This window comes from Patiria miniata, unplaced genomic scaffold, assembly GCF_015706575.1.
Source record: "Patiria miniata isolate m_02_andy unplaced genomic scaffold, ASM1570657v1 HiC_scaffold_5, whole genome shotgun sequence".
Lineage (NCBI taxonomy): Eukaryota > Metazoa > Echinodermata > Asteroidea > Valvatida > Asterinidae > Patiria > Patiria miniata.
In genome coordinates this window covers 32,887,497-32,909,266 of record NW_024037072.1, presented here as the reverse complement: position 1 = coordinate 32,909,266, position 21,770 = coordinate 32,887,497, and the positions used below count along the sequence as shown (strand labels likewise).

General features: G+C 40.1%; 1 protein-coding gene across 1 annotated transcript in view; it reads left to right on the top strand.

The window, feature by feature from the left end:
* The window catches only part of LOC119740441, a 54,020-nt gene that overhangs the window by 23,050 nt on the left and 9,200 nt on the right, over nucleotides 1-21,770 (top strand). Inside the window, exons 3-14 of the mRNA XM_038215755.1 lie at nucleotides 1,390-1,560; nucleotides 6,354-6,455; nucleotides 9,621-9,686; nucleotides 10,579-10,776; nucleotides 11,506-11,660; nucleotides 15,772-15,868; nucleotides 16,666-16,726; nucleotides 17,802-18,003; nucleotides 19,084-19,262; nucleotides 19,660-19,737; nucleotides 20,745-20,910; nucleotides 21,232-21,364. Of these exons, the coding sequence (XP_038071683.1) occupies nucleotides 1,390-1,560; nucleotides 6,354-6,455; nucleotides 9,621-9,686; nucleotides 10,579-10,776; nucleotides 11,506-11,660; nucleotides 15,772-15,868; nucleotides 16,666-16,726; nucleotides 17,802-18,003; nucleotides 19,084-19,262; nucleotides 19,660-19,737; nucleotides 20,745-20,910; nucleotides 21,232-21,364 (1,608 nt within the window). The remainder of the gene's footprint in view (nucleotides 1-1,389; nucleotides 1,561-6,353; nucleotides 6,456-9,620; nucleotides 9,687-10,578; nucleotides 10,777-11,505; nucleotides 11,661-15,771; nucleotides 15,869-16,665; nucleotides 16,727-17,801; nucleotides 18,004-19,083; nucleotides 19,263-19,659; nucleotides 19,738-20,744; nucleotides 20,911-21,231; nucleotides 21,365-21,770) is intronic.

The following is a 21,770-nucleotide window of genomic DNA, read 5'->3' as shown; positions in this document are numbered from 1 at the left end:
TTAGTTAGTTAGTTAGTTAGTTAATTAGTAACAAACGTGGACATCGTCTATTGCTCCTACATGTTTTGACCGATTTTAACCTAACATTGTCAAAAGTATCAGTAGCCCAGCCCGAACATGTCACATGACCATACAAGGGTCAAAGGGTCATCATGGGGCTACTGGGGTCAAATATCTGAAAACACTACTTCTAGAAATTACACGGCACAATCACACAAGGGCGGATCCAAAACACAATTTTTTTGGGGGGCCCCAAAATGTGTTGTTTTTTCGGTTTCGTAAAAAAAATTGATTCAAACATTTACGGCGTGGTGTAATTCGGGGCCCGCTTAAGGGTTCGGAATATGTTTGGACTGTAGATGCTCTGTAGTGCGATCTGAGCAAATTTCTGACCACTCTTACTAATTTTTTAAGCAAAAGATGGTGGTGTACGCAGTGGCTGCCTTTTTTTGCGACTTCACGTAAAAAAATGGGTTCGTTTTGGAGAGGGGGGGGGGGGGGGGTGAGCATGGCCCCGTTGGTCACCGACCCCTGGATCCGCCGTTGCGATCTCGTGACTCAGGCATGAACACAAACTCGTTGGCCCGCAGCTTCCATGATATTTCCAATCGAGCTGATTCTAAGAGCACATTATAAACTGAAGTGCTTGATGTGTAGCATTTATTAAAGCCATGCACGTACGATCGTTTGTGTCCCAACGTGTTAAATATCACAACTCCTCAGTCCCGATGTGGGTTTGTTTGCAGTAGATTCTAGAATTTCGCGCATTTTGCTGGTTAATAACACCTTTCGGGAACAGTTCTCTGCTGGGGTATGCTCCTTTTTCCACTTTCATTGATTTTCCCTAGAGTGAACCCGCCATCAAATCGATCCCTTAAAATTAGTCAAAACATTCATATAGCGAGGAGTTATACCACGCGTTGATAGGCAGATGTTTTCTTGAGCGGAATCGATAGACTCCGTACGGTGCAAAATATCATATGTGCCACAAAATGTGCAATGCACTTGCACTGGTGTTTAAAAATACTTTAGGCTATTATCTTCAAAAATATAATTTATGCGATCGGCCATTTAATTCAGTTGTTTAATTGTTATCCGTGTATTTCCCTCAACTTCCATTAACTTAGTTCTAGTTCATTAGGCCTATACTTCATTATAAGGAACATTAGGAATTTAAAGGCATTATGAATACACTATTTTAATATTACAGAACGATTGTCTGCATAAAATGTGTTAAAGTCGTTATTTGCGCAAGTTCGTTATCTTCTGCTGAATTTTTCAATTTTTGTTCAGTTACTTTTCAAAGTTACGAAAATGCTGAACATTTAGCAATTTTATTGTAATAACTGATGCGTTTAATGCGCCACGTTCTTTGATTCATTCTCGCAGATGTCGTATGGAGCCGCCTCGTCTGCACTGTCCAACCGCAAGAAATTCCCCTTCTTCTACCGGACGTACATGCCGGATGCCATGTATAATCCCGCGAGAATACGTCTGATGCGAGAGTACGGATGGAGACGGGTGGCAACGATTCACGAGAACCACGAGTTGTTTTCCCTGGTAAACCATGAAATTATTCAAATCCCTTTCAGTTCAGTTCAGTTCAGTTCATTCAACATTTATTCCCATAATGCCATGAATGTAATAAAGTGAAGTAATAAATAATACTATTAAGATTATACAGGTATAGATAGATGAGAAATAAAACGATATGCAATTATGGAGACATCTTCCTAAGCCCCGGGGCTTGTATGGATGTGCCTTGACAAAACAAAACCGAAAAGACAACTCAACAAATACAGAGACAGACTAACAATCGGACAAACATAAATACAATACACATGGGGATGAATGTAAATATTGAAGGATAGATTGACAAAATAGATAATGTCGTAAATGAATAACTCGTGTAACTAGTCAAAAATCAAAACTATGCATAGATGTTGTTTAAGTATAACATAATCGAAAAAATATATAAACAGATGAATCAGCTGATCAAATAAATAATGAAAAACAAATGAAGCACACGTTAACAGTAACGAAAACAAACAAAATGAACGATAGACAACGAATAAATTATAATCTTACGCATAATAAAAAATTAATAATAAGGTAATGGGTATTTAAAAAGCGCACGTATCCACCATTATTGGTGCTCAAGTCGCTACATCATTATTACCCTGCTCATTGAGCCAATGAAACATTCCAAAGACAATCTCTTCTCCCTAGGGAGTATACAGCTTGATGCTGCCATTTCGGCACAAAGCAGCTTAAATCAACCACAATAACCATCTCTACCCTCACAGGTGCCCATTTACTCCTGGGCGGGGAGAAGCAATGAGTGACAAAGTGCCTTGCCCAAGGGCACACATACCATAGCCACAGGCAGGTCTCGAACCCACAACCTGCAGAATAACCCGAAGACCACGAATTCAAGACCACGAGGCCACAGCGCTCCAAACTGAGCAATCAAATGGCAAACAGAAATACCCGAAGAAAATAAATTGTAAATGAGGCAATTATGCAATGGTGAAGAAATAAATACACCAGTAAACAAATATAAACATCTTGGGCTGGATAATTGAGACAAACGCAATTACCAAATAACAAGTACATTATTCAGAGCATGAATAAAATTAAAATATAATAACTGACACGTAGTCAGGGCTCACATCCAAATAAAATTAAAATTCTAAGTCAGAATGGAAAGTCCATGATTTTTTATATGGCGAACCGAACTGAATAGGCAGGCGTGTCAGGCAAAAACATGCAAACTTTGATTTTTCTAGGAAATTTCCAAACTTGATTAGACATGTCATGGAGTGTCATGGCCTAGCGGTTAAGAGCACTAGACTCCTTTTCTGGTGTTTCAGAGACAACAGTGACGTGGGTTCGAGCCCAGGCGCGGACACTTGTACCCTTAAGCAAGGTACTTAACCATTCTTGCTTCGTCCTTCGGATGGGACGCAAAGCCGTAGGCCCCGTGTGTTGTATAAGGCCTAACGCACGTAAAAGAACCCAGTAACGCTTATCGCTAAAGAGAAGGGGTTCGATCGCCCCGGTGTTTCTGGCAGGAAGGCTGTGTATACATCAAGTTGGTGTGATGTTTCCCCCGGGATGGTTTGCCGACTCTCTGATACAGATAGAGATACATGGCAGCCGGGTTCAACGTAAAGTCGGTCAATAAATTTGTTTGAAGTCAGGATAATTGATTTCGGAAAATCTGGATCAAGTTGAGAGCTAAAACATTGGGCTTGCGTCGATTTCCATTCAGTTCTCAAGGACTGGAGAAACTGGAGAAACAAAACTTCAATAATGCAAAGAAGCTATTTTTTTTCAAAACCAAGTTGAAGTTTTGAACTTTTTAAACTTTGTAAGAATGACATATACGTTAGTAACTTTGTGTGAAAAAGGACGTGAATGGCATTTACCGTTTGTCTTTTGTGAACCTTTTTACTGCGGTACCCGATGTACGTTTTTGTCCACAAAGCATCAGAATTTGGAACCCTAGTACCATAGTAACCTCGTATGAAAAAATAAAGTTAATTGCATTTTCCACTTGTCTTTTGTGAACCTTTTTACTGCGGTACCCGATAAACGTTTTTGTCCACAAAGAATCAGAATTTGTACCCTAGTACCATAGTAACCTCGTATGAAAAAAATAAAGTTAATTGCATTTACCACTTGTCTTTTGTGAACCTTTTTACTGCGGCACCCGATAAACGTTTTTTTGTCCACGAGGCATCAGAATTTTGGGAGTGGAAACGGTGCAATAAAGACATTATAGACAACACAGATTTAAAACTGACTGAACCTTAGCTCAAGCTTTATTTTTTCTGTTTCACTTCTTTATGTTTACGCAACGTTTCTCTTGGCTATACATGTACTATAGTTACTGTGTCCTTCATTGATCACACAACTGCAGCTCTGCCCTCGACTTGGCAACCCTGCAAGGCAGTGCATGTCTGAGCTCTAGACCTTACGGAAAGAACGGCTCTGGGGGACACATTTTGTGCTCTTATGCAATTTTGTTTTCAAGCCTCGTGGACAAACACGTAAATCAGGTACCGCAGTAAAAAGGTTCACAAAAGACAACGGTAAATGCGATTAACTTCGTTTTTTTCACACAAGGTTTCTAAAGAATATGTCATTATTACAAAGGTTTGAAAAGTTCAAAACTTCAGCTTAAGTAAAAAAAAACAAAAACCGATGGCTATTTTGCATTTTGCAGTTGTTTGTACTTACCCTGTACAGGGTGAGTAAAATAACCCGAAACCTAAATGTCGGGACCATTGTTTTAGTGAAGTTCTGCATGTAGCACTTTCAAAATCTATGATATAAAAGCCTGATTCAAAAGCTTTGTTTTAGTACAAGAATCATTCATATCACTCATGTACTTTTCAAGTTTTAAAGTTCTGTCCACGGTTAGACATGGTCAGCTGGGTTCAGCGTAAAGTCTGTCAATAAATTTGTTTGAAGTCAAGATGATTGATTTCGCAAATGTGGATCAAGTCGGGAGCTAAAACATTGGGCTTGCGTCGATTTCCATTCAGTTCTCAAGGACTGGAGAAAGGAGAAACAAAACTGCAAAAATGCAAAGGAGCTATTTTTTTTCAAAACCAAGTTGAAGTTTTGAACTTTTTAAACTTTGTAAGAATGACATATACGTTAGTAACTTTGTGTGAAAAAGGACGTGAATGGCATTTACCGTTTGTCTTTTGTGAACCTTTTTACTGCGGTACCCGATGTACGTTTTTGTCCACAAAGCATCAGAATTTGGAACCCTAGTACCATAGTAACCTCGTATGAAAAAAATAAAGTTAATTGCATTTTCCACTTGTCTTTTGTGAACCTTTTTACTGCGGTACCCGATAAACGTTTTTGTCCACAAAGAATCAGAATTTGGAACCCTAGTACCATAGTAACCTCGTATGAAAAAAATAAAGTTAATTGCATTTACCACTTGTCTTTTGTGAACCTTTTTACTGCGGCACCCGATAAACGTTTTTTTTGTCCACGAGGCATCAGAATTTTGGGAGTGGAAACGGTGCAATAAAGACATTATAGACAACACAGATTTAAAACTGACTGAACCTTAGCTCAAGCTTTATTTTTTCTGTTTCACTTCTTTATGTTTACGCAACGTTTCTCATGGCTATACTAAAGTTACTGTGTCCTTCATTGATCACACAACTGTAGCTCTGCCCTCTACTTGGCAACCCTGCAAGGCAATGCATGTCTCAGCTCTAGACCTCATGGAAAGAACGGCTCTGGGGACACATTTTGTGCTCTTATGCAATTTCTTTTTCAAGCCTCGTGGACAAACACGTAAATCAGGTACCGCAGTAAAAAGGTTCACAAAAGACAACGGTAAATGCGATTAACTTCGTTTTTTTCACACAAGGTTTCTAAAGAATATGTCATTATTACAAAGGTTTGAAAAGTTCAAAACTTCAGCTTAAGTTTAAAAAAAAACCACAGATGGCTCTTTTGCATTTTTGCAGTTGTTTGTACTTACCCTGTACAGGGTGAGTAAAAAAACCCGAAACCAAAATGTCGGGACAATTGTTTTAGTGAAGTTCTGCATGTAGCACTTTCAAAATCTATGATATAAAAGCCTAATTCACAAGCTTTGTTTTAGTACAAGAATCATTCATATCACTCATGTACTTTTCAAGTTCAAAGTTCTGTCCACGGATCAAGTCCACAAAAAAAGGTGTGCGTTCTTTCAGCAAAACGAAAACAATTCATACACATCCTTTACGTGATTTGTTTTCGTTTTGCTGAACAAACACTGAACTTTTTTTGTGATCCGTGGACAGAACCTTAAAACGGCGGTTGTGTTTAAAACTTGAAAAGTACATGAGCGATATGAATGATTCTTGAACTAAAAGAAAGCTTATGAATTGGGCTTTCATACCCTAGATCTTGAAAGTGCTACATACAGAACGTCACTTAAACAATAGTCTCGGTTTTTTTTTACTCACCCTTTATTTTGCACATGTTGCTTCTAGATTTTGGAATATATGCCTTTCCAAGTGCAACATGTGCGTTTCTGCATGTGTGCATTGAAGCACAAAGCTGATTCAAATTGCCTTCCCTTGAATAGGATTAAATGAGTCACATTCGTCGTTTTTGGAAATCGTCAAAGAACGATGTAAGTTGTCATATTGGACAGAACAATTACAATTAAGGGACACTCCCAATTTAATAATCACAGTCAGGGTTTTTCCTGCGTTTTTTGAAGGGTGGGGTGGTAGTTGAGAAACTAAAATGGTCAATCAAAAAGGTGACACAATCTTATATGCGCGATTGCAGTTACAGGCTGATATTCACTCCCTCCTTTTTTCCAGGCCATAGACGACTTGGTGACATTGTTGAAGGAGGCGAACATCACCATTATCTCATCTGAAAGTTTCTCCGAAGATCCCAAGAACCAGATTGAGAATCTCAAGGTATATACCTGAATCACGTCTGTTTATATAGGTTTTCACGGCCAATTTCCTGAAATGTTCATTCACTTCTGGAAATCGGTCATTCGTTTTCGTCTGAATTTGAATGCACGTCTTTAATCCCATTTCAATTCAACGAAACTTCAATCGTTTTCACTGTCCGTGCATTCGGTTTTGAGATACAGACGGCCAATTACGTTACCTGTGCATTCATTTACGCAAGCATACCTTTTCTAAATTGGATCAGGTACAGCTAATTTGATTGACGGTTAATGAAAAAGAAACCCCTAATTGTATCTCATGCCAATGGTACTTAACTTAACGTGAAATAGAATGGTGAATGTTTGAAATCGCCCTCTAAAAGCGAAAAAGAAGTCTTATCAGCGAATCTGAATGGACATAAACGAAAGGTGCTGCTCAATCACTTAATTGAATGAACTGAAATGGAATCGAATGCTCTGGTAGCGAAAATGAAACGCGTGTTCAGAGAGATTATCAAATTCAGACGAAAATGAATTACCGATTTTCAGAACTGAATGAAAATTGGCCGGGAAAACCTATATTAACCAATTTGGCGTTTAAGAATTCCTGAATATACAATATCAAAACATGATGATACTATTCCAATGTAAACGTATTATTCCATATTATATAAGATTCTTACTATTGAAATCTCAGTAACTCGACTAAAATTGTTATACCTCTGTCTTGAATACTGCATTTTCATTGGCATAGAACGATCACGTGTTAAGTTTATAAAAAGTTATCGCAACGTGCTATGACTTTGTATACGTACAGTGTGAAATGCTTGTATCGTTGGTACCCACGCTATATTTTCATCATGTTTTCACACATGAGTGGGAGCAGCGAACCAGCAGACGATCAGCTGTTTCGAATACGCGACATGCATGTGATTTGCCGTTAGATTGCCATGATTGTTGTGTTTAGTGCTGTTTGTTTTCGTGATTTTTACATCAAAATCCAAAAAATCCATGACAGATGTATAACAAAACAATTGTTGACTGCTGTGATGTAGGATATGACGTTTTGAACACCCTAGGGGCGCATAGCACCTGAGGCGAAGCCGATGGTGCTATAGGCCCCGAGAGTGTTCAAAACATCATTTCCCACATCAGAGCAGTCAACAATTGTTAAATATCAATCAAACGTAAAAAAAAACGTGTTGCAAGAGGTTTTATGCAATAACTAAATACACCACAAGCTCATTGGCGTAATTGGGGTCTAATTTGTAGGGGAGGGGGCTGGGGTCTCATTTTCAGGAGGGACACTTAATAGGTTTTAACAGTCTTCCCAAACTTCTGAGTGGGGGAGGCACTGGGGGAGGAGAACATTTAGCAGGGGGGGGGGGGGGTTGAGGGGGGGGGGGTGTCGCAAAACTCCGTCCCCCAGTTACGCCACTGCACAGGCTTAACGATTCCCATTGTGTACTTTTGAAGATAAATTTTGTGGGCTGAGATTTTCAACATATTTGGACACTCATCTCAACAACAAACTAGACCAAAAGACTAATTAGTCCTGAAAAGCTTGACATTTGGAATGGAACAAATTATATAAACACGTGCTTATCAAAATGGATACATAACGCTCCGAACCGTATACCCCACGGTAGACGATACAATGGACGCTCATTCGTAACATTATACGAATCAACTTAATGAGGCCGTGCCAGCCATTATGTGAAATCAGGCAGTTTGTCTGAAAATAACGGCGTGATATGGATAAAGCCTTCATTAGGACTAACGATCGAACTCCTAAAAGTACGAGGGACACAGTCACGCTTTATATAAGCAGTATTATATAGTCATATACGTCGTGACTGACCGGCATGCATGTTCGCTTCTTGAGATCCGCCGCTAAAAGATTCCAATAAAGATACCAGACCTTAGTGTACAGGTCCATTTGAACATCTGTAAATCGCAAAACTTCGAGATTGAGCCAGGTTTTAAATTTTTATACAAGAAACTTTGCCTGTATTGAATGACTTCAATCATGGATTTTAGTCTGCTCTGTATTTGGTCCACATAAGTATACTAAGAACGAAGATTGGTATAATTGAAATCGATTGGGATATAGAGGCAGACGTTGTTGGTTCAATCTGTGCGACCGATTTCATCATTTGTAATTTGTGCATTTTGTTCGTTTGAAGCATCAAAAGATTTCCCAATCGAAAAAATGATGCTGAACAACTAATCTGATGAAGTTTCAGCTCAGCTTCAGCTGTATATGTGGAGAAAAACAACATTTTAGGTCCTCGATTTCAAATCAAAAGTTGTTGAATCATGTTTTGAATTGGGCCTGAATTCAGCGTCCGAGACGCGTTCTCACTATTAATCGATTGCAGCTACGCGATGGCGCGCACCGATCCGACGCGCGCTTCACCGAATAAAAAAACTACCAACGGAAATTTCCAACGGTGCGTCTTAAGAAGCACCGTTGGAAAGGCCTTTTTTTCGTTGATTTCTTCAAAATGACAGCATGCCAGAAAGAATAATTTCACAGGGAGTTTAGTTTCCTTACTATCTTTCAACCAAGTATGTTTTTCACAATAATTACGCCAGTTATTTTCGGATAGCTGCAAATGATGGACTGTAGCTTTAACCTTCGTGGCTTAGCATTTGTGCGATTTGTGCGAAACCTATTTACTTATAGGGATATATAATGTCAAATGATAGTATAGACTAAAAATAAATTGCGCTACAAAAAAATCTGCGGGAAGAGTATAGTTGGAGTATATTTTTATCCTTTTCATTCTGAAGGCAGAATAATGCCATAAACGAAAGAGTTACAAAAATAGAAACATGATTTGGAGATCCTTTTCAACGCAGCACAGTAAAAGAGTTGTAACACGGATACAAAATGTACACATTACAAATGATGGACTATGCCTTTAATATCCATGAGAGTTTTGAAAACTGAAAGAGCATATCTGTGTTTGTTTGGTATTGAGATCCAAACAAGATTTAAAGTAGATCCCCAGTCAATCAAGCCACACCGGACCACAGTGTAAGAGCATAATGCCCGAAACGTGGAGATCTCCCGGTTCATTTTCAGAACCACACAAACTCACACAAGAAATTCCTGTCACATGCTGTCACCGCATATACTGTTATTGATAATGAGCATTGTTAATGGTTGTTCTTATTCAAGAGCCAGGATGCAAAGATCATCGTCGGAAACATGTACGAAGACAAGGCCAGGCGGGTGTTTTGTGAGGTAAGCTGTCGGTTACTTTGTAAACTGTGCCTTCAGTTTCAGGTGCAATGTGATGAAACTAAATTTAGAAGTCATCATAAGGAAAAGACTGCTGTCATTGGGTCACTAAAAATCGGAAAGTACATGAATACCCCTTTACGCCAGAGCAGATCCAGAACACATTTTTTTTTAGGGGGGGGGGGTGGGACCAAACCAAATTGTGGTTCCCATAAAATTACGGCATGGGAGTTCGGGGCCTGTTGGTGTTCTACACAGTGTCTACCATTATTGCGACGTCACTTAAAAAAAAAAATTGGCTAGCTCTTTTTTTATGAGGGGGCATGGCCCCCGTTGCCCCCCCCCTGGATCCGCCCTTTAACTTTAAAACCCTACTGATGAAAATAATTATTATTACACACATAATATTATTACCTTTGAAAGACAGATCTTATTACAGGTGTATTTTCAATTAATTGTAAAATTTAGTTTCATTTCTTGGTGTTTCCCTCTTTTGCGCAATTTTACACATTTTTTGGGGGGTTTGAATGAAGTAAATGAAACTAACGGTTCATTCGAACCAAACCTGGACCATCCCGACATTAGACCGGACACACGTGCACACGAGGACAAGCAACGGCCTCGCACTTTTGTGCTCTCATTGGTTGCTGTATGAATCCTGGCTGTGCCGCAGCCGCCGCCACTTTAGTTTGATTGGCCTATAATGTAGCAGAATTATGTTGTCCCTAATGTTGTAGGTCAATCTGACAATCCACGCGCTGGCCGTTATCAGACTTTAAATGGCCCGCCATTGAGTCTGTGTTCAGACTCCCCCGATCTGAGCGAGGCAACTGCTGAGTCCAACCAGACTATAATTGCCAAGGTTTTGTATGTGTCTGTTTTCCCCAATGTTCAGGCTTACAAGCTAGGCATGACCGGACCTGACTATGTCTGGATGATCATCGGCTGGTACCGCGAGAACTGGTGGATGGACGAGGATCCCAACATCCGTTGCACAGTCCAAGAAATGAACCTGGCCGTAGAGGGCGCGCAGTACCTCTCTACGGAGAGCTTGCAGCTGAGCACCTCCACAGAGCCGACCATAGCTGGCATTGTGAGTATAGCTTTGCAATGTGTTCGTCTGAACAGTCTATTTACTTATTGCACAGTTATTATTATGGTTTCTTTGCGTGGTGATTTCAGTTTGCGTTTAGGATCAACATGGGATGTGGGCAACTATGGTAAGTGAAGGAAAGGGTGTGAAGCATTTTCCGATTTTTTTTGCTCTGTCCAATGTTACCGTGGGAATAAGATATATATGAAACATTTAAAATATACACTAGCACATCAGTGTTGAACTAAAACTATGTTAAATCTTAATTGAAAAACTCACCGAATATAAAAAAAAAAAAATCATATCGAATATTTAACACCGAGATTTTATGCAGTGTGGAAGATCAACACTGCACTGTGCGCAGGTTTTAGTAGTTTTATAGTGTTCACTATCCTTTTCTTGTGAACTTTGCTAATGTTCTTTATAAGAACTTACATAATGGTTTGTTGTTTTGAAGTTGCGTTGTAAAAAACGCAAACAAACGTATTTCAAATATGTTGAATAACTGGTTAAGAAAATTTAGGAACAAGTACAACTCTCAATAACAGCAACAAATTCCAACCGTGGTTCAAATCACAAATGAACCAATTACTTCCTGAGTAATACCTGATTATATTGAGACAAAATTCCAGGAGGAACAGAACAATGCCAATTAGATGTCTTAGGAATTATAACGAGGTGCTTTGTGCGCGTCACTCCTTCCGTTTCCGTCCTTCTCTGCCTGATTAGACCCCGACGGAGTACGAGAGGTTACTCCGTGATCGCATGACGTGGCCGGAAAACGTGAGGTATACCTGGAACAGCCTGGCTCCCTACGGATACGACGCTGCCTGGGCCATCGCCCTAGCACTAAACAAGTCCGTGGAAGTCCTCAAGTCTGAAAGGTATCTGTATGCTCCGATCAAACTTAAACTCAATAAATAAGTAAAATGCTCCACCCCTGAAAGTGTAGTCATACGGGAATACTTCTCAACATGAGTGCACCCGTGATCAAATTAACTGTTTTCTTGTCTAACCTGACTACATTTCTACCCCTCAGCCGAGAGGCTCGAGGGGTATTGTCATCGCCTACGGCGTCCGTCCGTATGTCCGTATGTCTGGCCGTCTGTCCGTCCGTCCGGGCAGCTTAGTTTCCGGATGATAACTTGAGTTAGAAATGTTGTTTGGGATTGTAACTTCGGTAGGGGGTTGCCCTTGGGAGTAGGCAAGTTGGGATTGGTTTTGAGGTCAAAAGGTCAAAGGTCAAGGTCACCGTGGTGAGCTGTAGGTAAATGGTTTCCGGATAATAACTTGAGTTAGAAATGAGATTTTGGTGTCTAACTTTGGTAGGGGGTTGCCCTTGGGAGTAGGCAAGTTGGGATTGGTTTTGGGGTCAAAAGGTCAAAGGTCAAGGTCACCGTGGTGAGCTGAAGGTAAATGGTTTCCGGATGATAACTTGAGTTAGAAATGAGATTTTGGGTGTCTTACTTTTGGAGGGGGTTACCCTTGGGAGTAGGCAATTTGGGATTGGTTTTGGGGTCAAAAGGTCAAGGTCACCATGGTGAGTTTAAGGTAAATGGTTTCTAGATGATAACTTGAGTTGGAAATGAGATTTTGGTGTCTAACTAGGGGGGTTGCCCTTGGGTACAGGCAAGTTGGGAATGGTTTGGGGGTCAAAGGTCAAGGTCACTGTGGTGAGTTAATGGTTTCTGCATGATAATTTCAGGTAGACATGATATTTGAGTTTAGAATGTCAGTTTGCCCTTTTCGACAATCTTCGGCTGAGGGGTTTCAACAGCAACGCTGTTATTTTGTTTTGATAGTTTACTCTATTTGTGCCAGGCAACGAACATTGTAAAGCTCTAGCTATAGCACTTTTCTCTAACACGGGATATCCATTTTTATAGTCATGTATTAAACCATTGCTATGACGTCACACTATTGTTAAAAGTGTGGATTCGGATCTACGAGTCTCTTACACTGGTCACAAAGTGTGGATTCGAAATTACACTTTGAACACGTCGGACAATTGTTCTCCATAATGAGCATGAATAGGACCGTCTGCGTGAAAATTTGCTTTCCGAAAATTACCAATGCATCTTCACTGTCAGATTCTCCGCCGTCACTGCAAAATCTACTTTTAGTCAGAAAGAGATCGTCGTCTGAACTATCCATTTTGACTTAAGGAGCCTATACACACAAAATAACTTGGTTGTACGGGTGTGGCGATACACATGCTAAACACGCCAGGAAACACTGTTGCAACCTGACGCCACTTCCGTGCTTGTGTATATACAAAGTCTATGGAGAGTCATTTCAAGTATTTCCCAACAAAATTGGAAACATTTCTCAGTCCCAGATTCATGTCTTATTATCATTTTTGCAACCAATGACCTTAATTGAGATGACACATGAAAAAAAAGTGGCGTCAGGTTGCAACATTCTTTCCAATACTTCTGTTGACGCAATGGTTTAAGTCGAAGAATACACTCGCAAGTGTGGATTTTTGATTTACGAATTCACACTTTCTCGTGTATTCTCCTTAACAGAAGATATATGTACAAAGAAACAAAATAGTGAAGAAGAATTTCATTAAAAGAGGTTAGAATTCAGTTGGAGATAGCAGGCAAGTCAGGTGATCCAGTGCTAAATTATACAAGACCAAAATACATTTTCTTCATCGCACCTTGATAATGAAAACGCTCAAGTGGTTTGTCTTTGCTTACCAAACATGCTGTTCAATCTTAGAGAACAGTTGAATTTGAGACAACAGGAAGTGTCTATTATGTAGGACCAAAAAAACCCACTACTGTTGAAATAATTTCAGATTCAATAATGTTGGTCAGGGACCTGGTCACTCTTAACTTGCTGTGAAAAACTCAAGCAGTGCCGCGTGTGTTAAGTTTCCAAGCTGCAAGTTGCAAAGAATTTTCTTGTTCAATTCAGACATATGCATGCCGTCCATTTAGTTTGCTGGATCATCGCGCATGCAGGCGCACTTTTTTTTGTAAACATACTTTCAAGCTATTCGAGGTTATACCTACAAGTTTGAACAAACCGGTGTCATTTTAACACCAAAAGGGCCACCACTGACAATGTTTACACCAGTTCAGTGTTTTGCATTTCAACATCAGAGTTTTAGCTGAACATACAAGGAGAGCACTTAGGCCCTTGGTCTCGATGATAGTTCGTTTCGTTTTTGTTGTCTTGCTGGGAAGGTTAACGTTGTTGCTGTTTTTATGATGAATGCAAAATGTTATACAATGTTACTCGGAAGGTACTATAGTTCGTGGCCCTTGAATGACGCGTGCCTACCTTTCTGCAAAGTCGACCCTTTTCTAATTCGATTACGCGATTTCAGCGTCACTGGAAATCCATTACCCAAAGTTCAATCACAATGGGCCGGGGAAGTACAGAGAAAATGATTTTCCCCACCACAGGGCAAAAATGTACAACTAGGTTCGCAAAGTGCCGTACTCAGCTGAGGTCGGTGCATGTGAGATTTTCAATTTCAATAAAATGTCCTTTCGTGCAGGCTTTAAATCGAATCTGTTATCCGAGTCTAACTACTGGATTATAATGTCTTGTGGTTGGGGAATTGCCAAGCTTGAGCATTAAAGCTGAGTCGTCTAACTACTTTGATTGAGGAGGAATATTGTGAGTGTTTGGACCCAGACAAGCAGCTGTGCAAATATTTTGCCAGAGAACTCGGACTTGCAAATGAATCTAACTCTCTTTGCAAGTAATTGAACATTTTTAGAATACCTTTTGTTTAATTACGTATAACGAATGATGAAAATCCATCGTTTCTCAGGATTAATCTCAAAAGAAACAATTTCGGTTTTACCTTTTCACGGCCACGGAAGATTCATCCCCTTTTCAAATCTCGGTCGATATTTTCTTTCGAATTCGGAAATGAGTTAATATGGAGCATCTAAGCCTAGTACATTGATATAGGTTCAGGCCAGTAGGCCAGAACGTTTTGTGATCATCATTGCATCTCACAATTTACTCCACCAAAAACGATATCGGCATACATGTTGTATGTCCAAAGTTTATAACATTGGTGTCAAAATGTGCCCAAACATCGGTTCAAAATTATGCAGACTCCTCGCAAATAAGATGCTTTGCGATGATACAGGAAAACAATGTACAATGGCGGATTACAAGTTACATATTCACCAAGTAACCCTCTCACTTTCCCCGGGCAACATTTGGCATTAGGGAATGAAAGTGGCAGCTCCTCACATCCGCTACAAGGAGAAATGCCCTCCCCGGGTTTTATCCATCTTAAAGAAAATGTACACATTTGCACACATAAAAAAAACCAACCCCCCAAAAAAACCCATTAATTATTATGAAAAAACCTTTCTGGACTGTCAGTAAATGGTTAGTCAATTTCCAACGCTGGTCGGCCGACTAGCGTTCAAAAGACCTGATTTTTTTGTTCAACTACTGCCCCCAATCACCAAATTTACTAATACCACATTTTGTTTGCAATCGGTTACACGTCCGTGAGCGGTTACAAGCCAGCTAGATTGGGTCCCTGACCTTACAATTTCCCGACGTCTTTAACTTGCTGCGTTTCATCTTGGGGTCAGGGAACCAGACAACAGGAGCATGATTGTTTTTTTCTTGTTTTTTTTTAAGCATCCACGAACATAAAACCTCAAAAAAGTCAGTGAAGTAATATCTGCTATAAAATACTCTCCCCAAAACAATCCATTTGTGAAAATTACGACAAAAGCAAATGTTGTATATTCCCTTTAAAAATCGTGGGGGTGGGGGGATTTCATCTATAGTAGCGCTTAAGAGGTGCTGCCGCTTTCATTTCCTTTAAATAATGCCAAATGTCGCCGGGGAATTAAGGGAAGAAGTTCCTCCCCGTTTCTTCGCCGGATACGCCTGTACGGATTCCGCGCCTTTTCCCTGAAACTCCCTAAAACTGCTTTGCCATACGACTGCGTTTTCTGTCCATTGCGACGTTCTCAAATCGAACGAATGCCCTTTTTTTAGGTATGGAAGGCGTCTGGAGGACTTTACTTACGACGATCGTGAAATGGCGGAATTGTTCTTCACCCTCCTCAACGAAACAGAGTTTGATGGTGTTTCTGTAAGTGCTTTTAATAATATTGTTAAAGGTTAAATACAAATATGAGTTTTCATGTGTTGATAAACTCTTTAATTAAATTGTCGCATACGCCCGATGAAATTGTTCACCTTTTCGGTCATATATTACGAGGCTAAAGGGTAATCCACTTGAACAATGCAGTAACCCAGCACAACAAAATCCGACCCAATCCAACCCATCACAACCGAACCCATACAAAATCATTCCAATTCAACCGATCCCGACCCGACCCGACCCGACCCGACCCAATCATACACTCGAAGCTAAAATATAATCCACTTTAACAATGCAGTGACCCAACCCAACGAAATCCGACCCAATCCAACCCAACTCAACCAAACCCATACATACTCATTCCAATTCAACCGATCCCGACCCGACCCGACCCAACCCGATCCAACCCGATCCAACCCAACCCAGCCCGACCGAATCATATATTACAAAGCTAAAATATAATCCACTTTTAATAACAGTGTAGTAACCCAAATCAACGAATCCAACCCAACCTAACCCACCCAATAATGTATTTGCCTGCAATCGGGGACCCCATATTGTCCCTCTTTTGTTTCTACCTTAACTTTTTAGGAAGACTTCATTATGTTTTGTACGAGAATCCAAATTAAGGACCTCTCGGGAATTCGATTCGGGACCCTACTGTCCTCTATTGTTCAACGTTTCCAATTGAATGCAGAAACATACTCAACCCAACCCAAAACTGAACTTCAGTGTCATTATGTGCGAAGTAACATATCTCTCTGGGTTGGCTTCGTATCTTCCAGGGTCCCGTTGGATTCAAGGGTGGCGATCGAGTTGGTATCACGCAGATCGAGCAGTTGCAAGGTAAGGCGCTTTCTCTACAAAAAAAAGTTTCCCGTTAAATAAGACCAACGGAAAAAGAGGGAATAGTAATGCAATACAGTGCGCCACGCTACTTTAGCTATTTATAGCAGCCAGTTAAAGGGGAAAAAGGTCGACATCCGCGCGAACACCAGTCCTTGTTAATAACGACTCGGCAGTTTTTACCTTCATGTCGAGCGCTCTTTGAATTTGATTCCTTTTGCGGGAATACCGATGAGTTTATTTTTGGAGCTTCAAATACATTAGCGCGTGAGAGTGTCAGTGGCACTGCATGTAAACACTAAAAGAAAGGTGAATGACGTAGCGGCTGGACGATTAATTTTCGACCGCCAGGTGAAAAAAATGGCGTCTTCAATATAGACCCTCGTGTCAATTGTGAATTGCTCGTATTCTGTAAGAACGAAAGGGGTGGGGTGAGATGTATGAGGGCTTGCTGTACGGCACAATGGCAAGCAATTAGAGATAGATAATCAAGTCTTTCGCAAACCAAATAGAAACCAATTCACGCTTCAGTTTTATTCATTTGGACATCCGATCTCTTGCCTCAAACTCAAAGAGTATAATTTCTTTTATGTAAGTACATCAGATCTTATTCTCCCAAATCGTCATTTTGTATATGGTCAAATTTACTGTTTACTGCTGTTACATTAAGTGCCTACATAATTGTATTATTCCTGTGTCATTATTACTGTTGAAGGTATGGAAATAAATATTCTGTTGAATTGAATTAAATGTTTTGTTGAATCACTATATAGGCCTAATTTGACTTCTTGCCATCCAACTTTTCAACAAGAACACGCCTCAGAATTACTTGTTAATAATCAACTGCCTGCAGTTTAGGTAATAAGGAATTTGAACAATCAGTCCGTGTTCTATAGCTGCCCATAATAGCCGTTAATGAGTTAAATTTGAGGCTATGACGGTAGAGGATTTAGTACCGAAAATTCCTTGTTCTCAACACTTTATACCAGGCCGGTGAACATGGAATTGAACAGGAAATGGCCATTTGTTATGATTTCAATATTGTTTTTTTTTGTCCATTTGTTTAATCCCCCAGCTTCCTGTCCAGAAGGTTGGTTTCTTCACCACTCCACCTGCTTCCTGTTCGTGTCACAGCCCGTGCTTCCGTCGTCCGAGGCCGGGGACCATTGTGCTGCCTCCCGCACCGGTGCCACCCTCGCGCACCTTGACAGCGAACTGGAGCATGATTTCCTCATTGACACCTGGACTTCCGAAATCCAAGCGGCTCCAGACAGGTGGTATGTCGTGTATTCACACTATATAGGCACAGCTGCGTTCTGCGCCACCCACGCAGTGCGTTTCAACTCTCCCAGTCTTAGATGAAAATCACTTGGAGACTTCAGAGTTCTTTTTCTCAAAATGTGTGGTATTGATTGTTAATACGGAATGCGTGGTTAACCTACGCCCTAGCTAGTCAAACGTGTGGGACACTGATTCTTTTCATGTGCTTCATAGAGTCAATCTTGAACATCTCCGTAATGAAATTTATGTTTACATTAAGAAGCAGCCAGCACCAATTGCTTAGAATGGCTAAGAATGGCAAAGCGCAGACACCAAACCATGCCAGAAATGGAGGTACACAGCACGTCCCAAAATACCCGCAACATCTTTTGCAAAGCTCTAGCGTCACCGCGGAAACACGTACCGCCATTAGTTTTATATCATTTTAAAGCTTGGAATCTTAACTTTATCCCTGGTAAGTATTTGGTCTGATTTGCAAAAGGATTTTAAAAAGAATTTGTGTTCAAATAAAGGCATGTCAAAAACAAACTCAACCGATTTTAAGGAAAATCATTCGTCGTTCTTTTTTATTTTCGAAATTCTTCATCATGTTAATGATGTGACGATCTCATTGCCTTTTACTTTCTGCGTTTCCTTTTTTTTTCGATCCACGTAGACTATACACCGCATAACAAAACTCTCTTTTGAAATTCATGTGCAAGTGTAACTATTCAAAAAGTGCGCTCAATGTGTGACTCGAGTTTGCATGTGATGTACGGGCAGTACCGTATCATCGATTTTCCTTGAAATCAGTTGGATTTGTTTTCGACACTGGTTTATTTTAACACGAATAATTTTCAAAATCTTTTAAATATCAAACCAATACTCGCCAGGGAATTTCTAAGCTTTAAAATGGTATGTCGACGCTAGAGCCTCGCAAATAAAATTGCGGGTACTTTTGGAGTCGATGAAGTGTATGTCCAATAGTCTGCGTGGAGAAATACAAAGTTAACCACGCGAGTGTTATCACATGAATTCGGGATATAGACATTATTCCAATTAAACTCTAATCCCTTTTTTTCTGGTTTTGAAATTAGGCTGGTGCTCATGTTGCTGATGCAGGGGGATGCAATGAATACGTCTTGGATTCCCACCGGCAGTTCTCCAGATGTCACCGAAGATGGCGCATGCGTGTACATAGACTTTAAAAATGGCGGGAAACTGCAGAGGACAGATTGTGATGCTCCATTGCCGTTTATTTGCCGTGTCCATGCAGGTACGAAAAAAATTAATGTAAAATCTTCTCTTGAAAATGATTTAATAACACGTTCTCTTTATCAGAGAAGAATATAGGAAAGACACTTCAAATAATATTTTCAGTTCATAACAGTACGGACTTTTAAACAATAAGATTTGACGATTTGTTTAAAAAAATACGTCGGGCGAAAATCTTCATCGAAAACATTTCAAACAATCCGACAAACATTATAATGTTTATGTTATGACACATTTCAAGGATAAAATGTCTAATCTTTCACGCTTTAGCTCATAAAATGCGCCGAGGAGTAGTTCTGAATGTGAAATAAAAACATTCAGGAAAACCAATCGTTACACGTGGTGTGGACGAAAACGTGAATATTCAGCTTTCCGGAATTTACTCCTTCTCTTTACAGAGTTTGCTGAAAGGCAAGTTGCACTGTACAGCGCTTTGGACAACGAGCTAGTTTGGCGGAGGGAAATCATTTGGCCAGGTGCGTCGCCATCACAAAACAGTCACGTTAACAGAAAAAAATCGATTACATTCAAAAGGTGATCTGGGTGTGCGCTTTGCAGTTATTATCAAGATGGATTTGGACTTAATATTTCTCCCCGAGCTCTTCAACAAATTCATTTAGGGTGCTTTTGCGCATCCAACGCAAGAAAAATCCATCGCAAAAGCAGCGATTTTTGGTTTAACACCGTTGGTATCTATGTACAATTATACCTGTGATCCTATATACTGGTGCTTAACTTTACGTCCCAGTTTGTGCAATGCTCTGAATAATTGCCTTGCCCGAAATGATTCGAAATTCGTGAAGTAATTATTCCGTATTACTCAACGTGAGATTTATTTGAAGAGTCACTTTGGTACTGCTAGAAAAAAAAAAATTGAAAAAAAATCTATTTTCGGAATGACATTCGACAATACCAAGGGGAGCAACTTTAATTAAAAACCTTCATGGTTTTGGGCTACATGAACATGCATTGCTACATGCAGATCTTTCCCGCACCAAGTTTGTGACGTGTTTATAAATTGTCATTCAACAACATAACTCAACGGAAACTGAAGAGAAACCAATGAGTCCACCAAAGTTCGAGAGTTATTGACTCAACTTAAGCATCATAGGCAACAATCTTGCGATTACAACTCCACTAACACCAACATCAATTGGTTGTTTTGGAACTATTTAAGATTTTAAAAGGTAAACAACACCGTAACTTAATATAATTTCATTCTTGCATTATGTAAAACAAAATTTACACCTTTTTGTACTTTAAAAATGATGTTGGTTGCTTTTTAGAGAATCTGCTTCTTACAGCAAACCATAAACGAGGGTTATTAGCCTTCTTTTGTGAAACAAATGTCTATTCATAAGATGGAATTTGCGCCTGGAGGTAATACACTTTGTATACAGTGTTTATACGTCGGTGAAGGGCAAGACCTAATATTGAAACAAAATGTCAATAGAGAGTTAAGGCAGTGTTTTTTTCGGGGCAGGTGACGGGCCTCCACCGGACCGAACGCCGCAGTATGTCATGGAGATTGTCCGGCAGTACCAAGGGGTGTCTCCGGTGCTCTACTTCTGCGTGTCCGGAGTAACGGTCGTCTGCATCATCGTGTCCCTTTGCTTCTTGGCCTTCAACGTGAGGTATCGTCAGCAGAAGTAAGTAGGCCTACGTTCCTATGACCTACTCAGTCCTGAAACTCCAACATGTGTATAATGCACGCATGCGCAAAAGCAATGGTGAATAAGGACCAGTGGCCAACCAGTGATTAGTTATTCACTATATACATTGCGCATGCGTATTGATGTATTTGAATTGTGCACTTGTTGTGGTTCCGACTACGGTTTTGGCCATTGATGATCTATGGGATATGGGCGTGGCCTTGAACAAAATTGCTAATTTTGGCAACCCAAACATGTTGATGCTCGCGCTAGAGATTCAATTTAAACGAATGCCAAATGGTCTGTTTTCCCCCACAGGCATGTGAAGATGTCGAGCCCTAATCTGAACAATCTCATCATCCTTGGTGCCGTTCTGGTCTATCTCTTCGTCATCGTCTCGGGGCTGGATACCAACATAATCTCGCAGGAGATCTTCGAGATCATGTGTTATGTAAGAGGATTAAATTTAAAATTTATTTTCCAAACTAAACAAAATCTGATGTTGTATGGACTCTGAACACAAGCATCCACTCACAGGTTACAAAGCCAAGCTGCTTATTTGGGTTTGTTACCACACGCACAAACCAGATCTGATACACCGTGCCCTCTGGAGACATGCACACAATAGGGAACAAAAGACTGTATACATCTCCACAGGGCAATTTCTATAGATGAATAGTTTCCACAAGGTTATCACGAAATAGATATATGGACTTTACTCAAGAACTAGGAATTTCCAAGCTCTGTTGATATGTCGCAAATGGAAGAGTTTTAGAAAACTTTACTACACGAGAACAAAGAAATGTCTCCACAAGGATACAAATTCCAGTATGTATGTGCATACACGCGTTGTGTCC